We start from the raw sequence: 12,179 nt of genomic DNA, 5'->3' as shown, positions 1-12,179 counted from the left end.
GAAAAGGGTACCTAACTAATAATCACATCTGGAGCTTTTAAATACTATCTTATTCTGAGGTATATGTCTATTACTGTAAAAGTTTATGCATCACACTCTAAAAATCTAGGGTTCAAGAAAAAAGGCTAATTGTATCTTCTAAGTCAAGCAAGCTATAGAAAAATGGGAAGAAATAGCATGTGGCTTGTGTTCAAGTGTTATTGTTTAGCATAACACTTCATGCAAATAATGCAAAAAAGTCTATATACTCAGAACTGTTTACATCTGAATAAATACGGTAAATTAGCAAATAGAGTATTTAAAATTATCTACAAAAATGTGTTTTACCAAGTATTCACTGTTTGTATCAAGTCTTAAAGCAGAAAGCTGTCAGGGCAATACCAAAGAGTAAAATGAAAGAAAAAATTAAATGGAGACATTTTAAGAAATCTCCTCAGAAAACAAATTCATATTTACTGTTAACTAAACTGAAGCTAAAACAAAGGCTAAAGCTATCAGGCGGCCTTATCAACAAACACCTTCAATCAAAAGGCCATAAACAAGTATGCTTTACATATTATTTGATTTGTTTATTTTACACCATGAGGTGAAAGCAACACATTTCCTTTTAGTAAAGTATACACAAATAGCCTCACTCAGAATACACTTTTAATGCACATAAAAAAAGTATTCATCTTACAAATTGTTTTGCAATCCAAATATACAATAGCTTGGAAAACAATATTTTAGAAAACTAAAGCCAATGTAAAAAGACCGCTTAAAACAACAAAAATGATAAAAGTTTCTGTATGGCTCTGTCTTTACAGTTTTCTTACTGCATCATCAATATCAGAAATCTGTTCCTTCAGCTGGTTCCACTGTTCTGGATTTAAAGAAATACCTGAAAGGCATTAAAAATAAACACTTAAGACAAAGAAAATTGTGGTGCAGGATCTTGCATAATTACTATCAAGGCTGGTTTCATACACAAAGTCTATGTTATAACTACTAATGCTTGAACTACTTCAACAACCATCTTAGTTACAAGGTGAAACTACTCATTTGGAACACTTCAGTTTAACTTTCGACTTATCTCTGGACAAGTTTAAATTACAAAGAAAATGAATATGGTGTAATAAATTCATTCCCAAGTATCAGGCTAAAGACAGGTAGTGAAATACAGCTCTGGCCTTGACAGAAGGCAGCACAAGAGCCCTGGGTGAGAAGCAGGAAATCATTCATATTCCACTTGGCTCCTAAAAGCCATATCTCTGTAGACTGAACTTCTATGCACTTTTAAAGTACCATAATTCTGGGGTTTTTATCCCCTCCTGTTTCTTAAAGCACTGTAAATAACACATACGGTAAGTAATATTTTGGAGAGACTCTGTTCCATTCCCTAGCACTCACAAACCAACACGGAAGTTATTTTTTCACTTCAAGTTCACTCCAGTTTCTAGTGACATTCAATTAATAATCATTCAGTGCCCCACAACCCATCTCTTCAGTTCCAAATTTGTAATTCCTCAAGCTTGGGCCCAGGCACATGTTTCCTTTGTGCTTTACTCTCCTCATTCTTTACCTACAATCTCTATGCCAACTCTATGCAAGTACAGACTCACAGGTCTACCTCTCACACTCTCCGCAGCCAGACTCTTCTACTATTTACCCCCACTCTCCCCCCTCAGTGATCAGGCTTCCTTCATTGCTTTCCCCTGTAGGTGGAGCAGGATCTGAAAACAGGTGAAACTTTTAATTCCATTTTTGGGGCTCATCATATTTTTTTTTCCTTCTACCATCACTGTTTTACCAGTGCACCACCATAATTTCGAGCAGCAAGCAGTCTGCATGGAGCTACTCTAAGCCGTTTTCCACCAGTCTTTAGAGGGTGCTTCTTTTGAGAACAGTTAGGTCAGGTGTGCTAACCATTATTAGGGGACCAAATGTCATCAGGATGACCCTGAATCACAGACAAGATGAACTGCGCACAATTAAGACCTGCTGTTTGAAACAATCTGACACAATAACTTCAATTGTTGGAGTTTTTTGTTGTTGTTTTTTTATTACACAATTTCAACTGCTTATACTGTTTTTAGGATAGCTAGATAAGCAGCTTGTAAGTGCATCAATGAAACATTAGACTCACATACTGTATCAGATCATTATTAATTTTATCCTAATAAAATTCAAACCCTTTTGTTACACTGATAAACATTTCTATGTACATAATGTAATTTTTGTCACTTGGCCTACCTATCAAATCTCGTAGTTCGCCACTCAAACTGCATATACTTTTGACTTCCACCTCAAAACACGGCAGGTTAAAGTCCTCAGAATTTAGAGTAATCTTTTTTGCTAAGGAGCAACAACAAATCCTAAACAAGAAATTTTCTTGTACAGTACCAGTGCACCTGTTCATACAAACCTATTCTCAGTGGTTATTTAAGAAATGTTGAAAATGCTTCTCAAGCTTTCCAAATGTCTACTCACTGAGTTGCTCCTGGACACACCAGAAGAATGTAACAAACCTTATGCTGATTGTACATTAAATGTCTTCAATCTCCAGAGCAGAATGTTTCATACTTACCTCTTTCCTTGGCACAATATGAAAATAGATTAAAGGAGGTTTTTCTAACAGAAGTAACATGACATTAAGCAAAGCACTACTACTGCAACTATCCTTGCATCCTCATCTTGCAGGTGACAAAGTTCTGAAAAAGGTTCAGTAAAGGCATGCCATAAAACGCAGGTATGGGAGCAGCAATTAAAGGTACAAAGGCTTATGCTGTGCTGCAGATTAGAAGCACAGTACCGAAACTCGAACACTTGATGTATTTTCACCTCAACAAAATCTGGACTTATTTTTTCCACAATTAGCTGCATCAAAGGTTTTAATTATTTTAATCTAAAATTTGATAGAAATCAGAGGACATAATTGTTTTAAAGAAATTAACATCACAAATAAGTAAGTTCAATCTTATCAGTGAATTATGAAATAAGAAATCCTATTGTAATAAAAGAAAGAAGTTGTGTTGATTAAGTTAGTCAATGGGGGAAAAAAAAGTATGGCTATGTTAATAACTCCCATACCAAATCTGCTTGTATTTGATGCCTTGTTTTCCATAAATCATGGAGGATTCATTTAGGAAAACAGGCCAATGAACCCACTTTGCTTTTGTCCATAATCTACAGATAACTAACCATTTGTTAAAATATAAATTATGAAAAAGTCAAAATATCACTCTAAAAATATCATGTAGCAACAAAGTATCTGATACGCAAATTTCTCCAGCAAACAGCAGACAATCTTTAATACAAAATAACATGAAGCAGAACAATACCTTTTCTGCCAGGCTTCATTTCACCTTCTTGATCCATCCAATATTCTCTAATATCAATTAAGACTTTCCCTTTAAAGTCACGAACACTGACATACCTCATTTTGCCAATCTGTCAAAACACATATAAGGGTCTTTTAGGTATTTTACATATTACAGCATTCACTTTTCCCAGCAGTATCGGACTTGGACATGTGACATTGCACACTGCCGCTTATCTTAGACACCAGAGAAACGACAAGATCAAAAGCTTAATCCAGAGTAGTCAATAGGCTAATAAGTAACGACATAAAAATGCACTGACCATTCAATGGTCAATGCAAAAGTAGCTCTCCTAGAACAGAAATACCTATATTCTTAACATGCTTACTTCTTACAAAAAACACTAACTTACTGTTTTCTGAAATAAAATTTTGCCTCTATTATAACCATCTTTGTTTGCAGCAGTTGTAAGCAAATAGGGAGCTCTACTCATAAATCTAAATTTTAGTCCATTCCATAGGTACAGAAAGCATATTAGATATTCGCATAAGATAACTACAATTTCTAGAGGGTTTTTTTTCCTTTTTTTTTTAAGCACAGTAAATACAGATGGAAATGAACGGTAGCCATCAGCTGTCCCATGCCCACTCCTAAGTCCTCATGGCACTTCATTGGAACTGTGGTTAAAACACTATCTCACTGTATCAGGTGTTCCAAAACACCATTCAAATCCTTCAAGTTTATCAGCATGTAGCACAGTATGAAATGTCTTTGGAATTCCTAATTTCTGCACCACAGTGGCTTAACTGAATAATAAGGTTGTCTTTTATGGGGGGAGCAGGCAGGGTGGTGCCGCAGGGAAATGGGTGCAGTCACACTGACAACTATGTATTACACTACACATTTAGGCTAATTAAAGATCTTTCAAAATTTGATAAAAAAAGATTTGTTCACATAAATTCAAAGTATAATGTGAATTTGAGAATCAGAAATTAGATAATAAAAACACAATCAAACACAATTCATGTAAGAAATTGTTAGAATTATGCATGCACCTTCTGGGTACATGTTATGAAGAACGAACACTTTCTAAAGAAAACAATTTTAAAACAGAATATTCCTTCCTGATAAAACATTAATTTCCAACTTCCTTATTTTATGCATCTTGCATTTTGATACAATTTAACAAGGGCCCATACACATCTTACTAGCATTAAATCTGATCAGAAAGGTTGAACAACTCTCCAATCAACTAAAACAATCCACAGATGTTTAGGTCTTAAGCTGTTATTTCACAAAACAGATATAAGCAAGAATGCTTTAGGCTTGCTTAAAGTAATTTTTCTTCTCAGGCAGATCATGCTAAATTAACTCTAAAACTGATTTTAAAACAATTAGGACATCTTGAGATACCATAAGCCTGAAGCAGTTTTCCTACTTCAAAGCATCCTTTCAAATGAACAAGACATAGAATCATAGAATCATTATGGTTGGAAGATACCTCAAAGATCATCAAGTCCAACTGTATACCCAATGCCACCAAGCTCGCTAAACCCACTAAAACGTGTCTCGAAACATTACAGTTTATAAAATATATTTTTGATTGATTTATTAAATACTTCTACAGTACTACAAATTTAACAAAATTTATAAATTTAACAAATTTAACATTCAAAAATAAGGTATGGTAGCTTAGTTCTTTCAGACCAAACTTGGTACCATGCCCAAGTCCGTCAGCACTGCTGGCAAAGAATATCCTAATCAGCCTACATGAACAACATTTGTTGGTTTTACCCTTTAACACTTCAGTGACTTTTAAGGTCACCTCTAAGAACAGCTTCAAGTAGTAGTACTCTGTAACAGCTTTTTTTTCTGGGGCTATCAAAGAATAACAGTGCATTGCCAAGTAATCCCAGATTTGCTCTAAGAAATAAAATCTGATACAATATAGCAATTACAGCTGCAAATACAGTAAAAACGTTTAGTATTTGAATTTTAAGACTAAGACTGTATGTCTTAATTGAACTACAGAAAGGTGAAGGGCAATAAAGCCAAGTTCTCTTTTACTCAGTGAGTCAGTCTACCTTAAATCGAAACAGTTCCATATGAAAATGCTGAAATTAAGTTAGGTTTTACATCACTGTCTAGATTTCAGCTGAATGTTCACATTAAATTTTGAATGTTTAGTTGAACTCTATGCAAAAGCTGCCACCAGTAAAAGCTTTAAATAGGTTTCTAAAGTACAGTTTCAATTAACATCTACGGTTAAAAACCTGAACCAAAATCTAGATTTAACTATTTAAGTAAAGCGATGTTTCTTCATGTTCAGTTAATTACCTGCAATTCTGGCACAGATTCACTTCTGAACAAATCTTTTTTCAAGCAGTAGCTGATAGTCCTAGAATAATTTCACCGAACTAAGACATTTTTGTATCTCTATCACCACAGTACTGATCCAAGGGTTGTATTGATTGATAGCAGCGTAGTTACTGCAGTTCAACCTTCACAGACAAATTCATATGCTTTTTATTAAATATTACAGCTCCTTAGATTATACTATTCTATTGAATTACATAAATCAGAAGACATTAAAAGCATTATTTCCAGGTTTCTGTTTCTTAAAATAAAATGCACTGAACTGTGTCTTGGTTCCTTTCACAGCTATGCAACTGACTTCCTGTCAGCAACCACCTTCTTCACCATTTTTCCTCCTATTTCCAGTTTGTCTTTAGTAAACTGTATACACACTGTAGAAGCATAAACAGCAAAAAAGCATCCTTTCTTAGGTGATAACTTTATGTATAGCATTAGAAGGAGCACAATAAAAAGTCCTGTAAACAGTGAAATCTGCAGCACATCAGATTGATTGTGAAATGCATTAGTGACCACCTAAGTTTCAGAATTTATGTGCTAAATGAATCACCTTTCCAGAACATCATAAACTTATATATTTGTGTACTTTCAGCAGCCTACAATAAAGACATTACCATGGGAAACCAAAGAACTTATTTCTCACAAATCAAAAAGCAAATACAACCCAAACCTAAAAAAAAAACACGGGGGGGAGGGGGCAGGATAACACATAGACAGACAGCTTTCGAAGTAACAATTTCAGTGAAATCTCTGATCATGCGATGTGGTTCCACTCTGGGCAGTCATTAGTACTGCATCCTGACAGCATTAACAAACCTTATCCAAATCAGGCATAGGTAGATGACAGGATTTGTCAAACTAACCAAAGCACATGATGCAGAGCTCACACTGGCTTGAAGCCACAGACAGGAATCTAAGGCATCAACACTAAACCCTTCCACATTAACATAAATAACACTTGTCCTCAGGTCCTCTAGTAATACATAAATTTCCACACCCCAGCTGCACCCAAATCCTTTAACAAACTCCAAAGTATACTAAGCTACCTATAAAACCTAAAAAGGCCAAGACATGTAAATAAATAAAATACACTTCGTCTCTTATACAGAATTAATTCCCTTCTACTTACATTTATACTATTCTTCATAATTAGTTTCAAGAATACCATTACACCAACATTAGTCTCAAACAAAAATAACGAAATGTAGATCTTTTTGAAAATGCTGAATCTTTGGAATACGGCAGTCACAATGAGCTCTATATTCAGGGAAGCTGTATACTTGAAGAATGCAGCCTAAGGGTGTAGAACAACAAGCCTCTCAACTTTCACATCATTTGCTGCACAATATGGACACCACAGAACCTCTGACTATCTTTAGAATGCTTTACAGTCTGATTTCCATCAACTGAAACCACATTTGTAAGTTATACTGCAAAGTCACTTGCACATCAGAGGTCACTTTACAGCCATGGGAAAGCAGAAAGGAGAGTTTCTAGTATTACTAATAATCCTAGAACAAACAAAACCATACCTAAAAACTAACATGCAACTAGATCTTCTAGCATGCTCTCCTGGGTAGGGGGGAAGAGAGAGGAAGTATCCCCAGACCTACAGTGCTACTTATACACTGAAACAGTTGCATCTTAGTTAATGCACACAAGTTGATCTAGCATGAAAAAAAACTCACAAACTTTCACATAACACAGTAAGCGATCTAAAAAAAAATGTTGATTAACTAAAAGGCAGGCAGAGACTAAATAACACTGATGTTTTAGGTCAAGGTGATATTCAAATATTTTTTCTGTATTATACTCAACACTGGAAGAATTCTGTTCTTATCAGACTAACAGGAGCCCTCTACCGTCTGTTTTTAGTAACTCTTTATTATCTTAGGTCAAAAAGGTTGAAAGAAATCAGAGCACACAAATACTTTTGCTTTTATTTGAAAGTTTTGGGGTTTTGCATCAGGGGAGCATTTAAAATTTTAACAGCTTTCTCCAAGGCTGGAATTTCTGAACTTATTACAAACACAGCATAAAGCATATACATAAGTTTTTTGAGTTCTACCTGCAGTTTACCTAAGGTGTAAAAGACACTATCCCATTTTCCTACGTGGTTCAAAGCACACCCCAGCAGAACTAAAAGTACTATATTCTTCCTTTGATGGGGAAGTCCAGGCATTGCCTTCAGCTGAAGCTCTCCCTCCTAACTATATGTGAAGACGAAAGTGAGAATTGATATATTAAAAATAACTAGGCACCTCTCCCACACCCTTTCACAAACTTAAGAATCAAAGTCTCTAAGAATTTAATTTCCTTTCCATCCAGCTAGTCAGAGACATTTATTAATTCTTGATCCATAACCCCAAAACAGGAAATTCTGAGCTACGCATATTTTTGCACAGCTTTCGGCACACACACACTGCTACTGCGTCAGCTAACTCCGGGAACTGCAACACCCTGAATTCACAAATGCATCTTGCTACTCAAAAACATACATTCTTCCCATCTTAAAAACAAGCACAATGTCAAAAATTACAATCTTTCTGGATGTTCAGTCAGAAAAATCTGCATCACAAAACAAAGAAATAAGCAAAACTTACTCCAAGACACCATCTGACAAATATAGGAGCCAAGTTGCCCTTGACCTAGTTAAACAAGAATGAAGAGTCCACACTTTTGTTTCCAAGAACCATTCTTTCAAGAGTCCTGATTAAAAACATTTCCACGTAGAGACAGTCCTTATCTAATATTTACAGTATGCTCACGGTAAGTGCTGTATTTACCACAAAATGACTACCCAGAGTTACCCTGGGCAAAGACATGAGGGTTAGATCAATTGTACAACTCAGATTCTTTTACTCAGCCTGACAACGCTTTTTCTGAGCATCTCATCTGCATGCTAGCATCATAATCCTCATTGGCCAAGGATGCAGGAGACCAAGCACTATGCTGTCAGGATATTCAGATCACCTCATAAAATTCATACTGAATATGATGCAACATGTCACCTTAACCAGGCTCTAAGAGTCATCAATTTTACCTGAAACATATTCTCGTCTCTGTTACTGCTTTGCTTAGAAGAAGCTGCACCTTTTGAACTTTCACCAGTCTTTTGTTTCTTTACAGGCTTTTCTGGAGCTGCTTGCTTTTTCCGCTTTGCCTTGGAGCAAGAATAAAAAAAGAAAAGAATAAACCACAACTCAATCTGTAAGTTACAGAAAATTTTACATTAGAGGTCACACACTACTACTATGCCATGCACATTATCACCTTCCTGCTCTGAAGGCAGAAATCCAATACTGTACATTTAGATTGGAATTAAAAAAAAAAATATCTTCAAATGAGCCTAGTTCTGTTCCCAGTGAAATTTACCATAATACTTTGGCTTTAAAGAGAACTGAATTAGATCAAAATAAATTTCAAAAATCCTACTCTTTTTGCACAGTAATACTGTTGGTTCAGTACTTTTAATAAAAAATTTTAAGTCTGACAAAAGTTTCACCTTCCTTCCTACATAGTGCAACAAAAAATGCAGGACAGCTTACACCTCTTCTAAAAAAAAAAACCACCTAGATGAGACAATGAAGAAACGATCTGGAAATCACCTCCATCAGAGTAGTCTTATTTTTTTAGAATCCACATCCAATCTCTGTCCACAGCAGGATAAATTAAAGATATTTTCAAAACATTCAGACAGTATCACCTGTAAACCAAATTACCTGCACATGCTACAAGGTTACTATTTCTACTAATGGATATATAGTAACCATGCCTGCTGGGGGGAGGCGTGGGAGAAAAGAGTAATACAGATACCAAAAATTAGTCTCACCTGCTAGAATCATACTGTGGATAACCTCTTTTAAAGACAAACAGTTCCAACAAGTATGGCAGGTTACAAAAGAAAAAAAAACAAACATCTTACTGTCCACCAAAACAGACTGTTAGACTATGTCTTTCCAGGAATACAGTTCCATATAAAAAAAAAAAAATCACCTGACCATCTTCTCTTAAGATCTGACAGACTGTCTAATTTACAGAGTACAACCAAGTCATGTTTGAACCAATTCAGTAAAGCAGATGGAGTTTCTTCACATACTACATTAAAAGAACTGATGTCTGTGTTACCACCTAATATTTCTTAAAAAGATACACTCACGGGGGTTTTTTCTGGTTTTGTTTGTAATGACTGGTACATCTATATAAACTTATAAATTCAGTAACTATTAAAAACAAATGGGAACACTGAATTTATACATTTGAAACAGTCAACATATGTTAAAATTAATCAACTCAAAGACATTCAGGTTGGCTCAGCTTTAACTGAGAAACTAGCAAGTAGTATTACAGTAAATGGAAGAATCTGAAATAGAGAAAACGAACATGCAAGAAAGATAAGCAAGTGGCACATGGAGGACTGGGCAAGTGGAGGGTTTTGTTTCGAACAAGTAATCCAGATACCAAAAGGGAGGTGGAGGGTGTTTGCACTTAAAATTAGTCCAAATTCTTGCCACCAGGGGCAGTTTATACAGAAGTTTTCTATCACTTGCCACAAAGCAGCAAAGAATTCCAGGAAGCTTGTGGTTAGATATGTCATATGGAAAACCCTGAAGAGAGCAAAATGCAACTTAAGAAAAAAAGTTTACTGCAAGGCAAAAAGCATCCTATCCACCCAAACCTTAATCTTGGGAGGTGGGGTTTTTTTGTTGTAGTTGTTGGGAAGGTGGGGGGAGTGTGTGGAGTGGTTTGGGTTAAGTTTCTGATAAATCATATGGAATGACATGCATGTTGTGACACAATGTTCACCTAATTCCTTAAGCCCAGCCTGAAATATAAGAGTTAATACAGTAGTAATAAACTGTATAGAATGTTCACCTTTTTGTCAACTTCACTATCTGAATCACTGGCAGATGAGCTTGAAGACACAAGTTCCTTTGACTTAGGCATTCTAGGAAAAGAGAAATAACATGAGAACATTATAAAAGGAATATGTCCCATTACAGCTGAAAAGCCATCTTCAAACTTGTTTGTAAAGGCTCATCTTATTCAAAATCCCCCTAAAGCCTTTCCTGTTTTTTCATATAACCTTTGATACACATTGTAGATGTGATCTCAAACACACTCTTTCCTCTTATATCTCCCTCTTTCTGCTGCAACTGCATTAAATGTAGTGTTTCAGTTTCAGAACCGTTTACAAGGGGACGATTTTTCACTAGTTTCATATACCCCTAGATATGGCAGAAACCATAATGTAAAAAATACAATATTCTCCTACAGTTGAATTCTTTGTATTATATTCACAAATATACACTATTAAGTGCTAGCATTATCTATACTCTCGCATAGGTATTTCGCCCAGTTGGATTTGTAAGCAACATGCTGCATAACTGTCATACATGAAGCTAAAGTTCTCATCAATAATACAAAAGTCAGAAAACTCCCTCAGTTACAGTGAACTACAGTATTGAAATTAATATCTCCAATGCAGCTTTAACACATCAGTCACTAGAGTCTATTCATTTGACAGACAAGCAGACATTCAACTTTCCTTGAATGCATTCTGCCAGGTGTGCCTCTACATCTCTCTGGTATGCAAATATGTGGTTAGATATAGCAGTTGCACATCTTGCGTGCTACTAGAAACTCTTTGTAACAAATAAATAGCTCGTTTGTTCTTTCAGAATAAAAACAAGCATCCCAGAGAGAAACTGTATAAAATAAATTACAGCTAGGAAAGGCTAAGAAAATATTAAAGAAGCATATCTCAAGAAAGAAAAAGGAATAGCAGTGTTTTTAAACTGGCAGCAGAAACAACATGTGCAAAGGAAAAAACAGAGTCTGAATAACTCTAATGGATCTACAGTAGGGCAAGTTCTATTGTAATAGCTTGGAGGACAGCTACGGAACCTGTGGCACTGAAAATTAAACAGGGCACGGTGAGGCACACACAAACAACGCTGCAGGATGGAGGCAGAGGAGAGCTGGAATGGGACAATGTGAAAATAAGCACAGCGATGACATTAAATCGGTGACCCAAACAAGACAAGACTGATGGATGGGGGGCGCGGGCACCAGCAGGTAATAACCCTAGGGTCTGCATCAGGATAAGGCAGTAACAATATGGAGGAAGGTGGGGGCGGAAGCTAGAGGACTAAGAAATGGGGGGTGATAGGTGCCTCTCGGGAGAGGCTGTCTGCAGGCAGAGGTGAGGTGACACCGAAGCACCGGTGAAAGCGAGGGCGGAATGAGACGGGTCAAGCGAGAACGAGGGAAAGACAGAGAAGAAAGGCAAGATAGGACGAGCTAGGCACACCAGGTAGGCGGATCTCAGCCGCCATTTTCCTCCCCTATTCCTGTTCTCCACGGCTCGTGTTGCCCCTCACGGGAAACAAGCGAGAGCCTGAATAGAGGGGCGCGGGCAAGGACGCTGAGGAGCTCCCGGGGCAGGGTGGCAGCAAGCAGGCTGCAGGTCACTGGCGGCGGAAGAGAGAAAAGGTAGCACAAAAA

General features: G+C 36.5%; 1 protein-coding gene across 1 annotated transcript; it reads right to left on the bottom strand.

The window, feature by feature from the left end:
- Window positions 1-545: 545 nt before the first annotated feature.
- SUB1 (SUB1 homolog (S. cerevisiae)) lies at window positions 546-12,124 on the bottom strand. Its single transcript, XM_009696693.1, has 5 exons — window positions 11,977-12,124; window positions 10,548-10,620; window positions 8,716-8,835; window positions 3,321-3,429; window positions 546-880 (listed from the first exon to the last, which is right to left on the bottom strand). Exons 2-5 carry the CDS (start codon window positions 10,617-10,619, stop codon window positions 801-803), a joined length of 381 nt encoding a protein of 126 aa, XP_009694995.1. The 5' UTR covers window position 10,620; window positions 11,977-12,124; the 3' UTR covers window positions 546-800.
- Between the last annotated feature and the right edge of the window lie 55 nt (window positions 12,125-12,179).

The sequence above is a fragment of the Cariama cristata genome, unplaced genomic scaffold, assembly GCF_000690535.1.
Source record: "Cariama cristata isolate BGI_N322 unplaced genomic scaffold, ASM69053v1 scaffold40943, whole genome shotgun sequence".
Classification (NCBI taxonomy): Eukaryota; Metazoa; Chordata; class Aves; order Cariamiformes; family Cariamidae; genus Cariama; species Cariama cristata.
This window is presented reverse-complemented; position numbering and strand designations above follow the sequence as displayed.

What these genes read in the sequence shown, in the direction of transcription:
- SUB1 (XM_009696693.1), bottom strand. Translation starts at nt 10,619, where the DNA reads ATGCCTAAGTCAAAGGAACTTGTGTCTTCAAGCTCATCTGCCAGTGAT. An exon ending in ATAGTGAAGTTGACAAAAAG is followed by an intron (nt 8,836 to 10,547) that starts GTGAACATTCTA and finishes TCTTGCTCCAAG; the next exon opens with GCAAAGCGGAAAAAGCAAGC. An exon ending in AATGAAGCCTGGCAGAAAAG is followed by an intron (nt 881 to 3,320) that starts GTATTGTTCTGC and finishes AATGCCTTTCAG; the next exon opens with GTATTTCTTTAAATCCAGAA.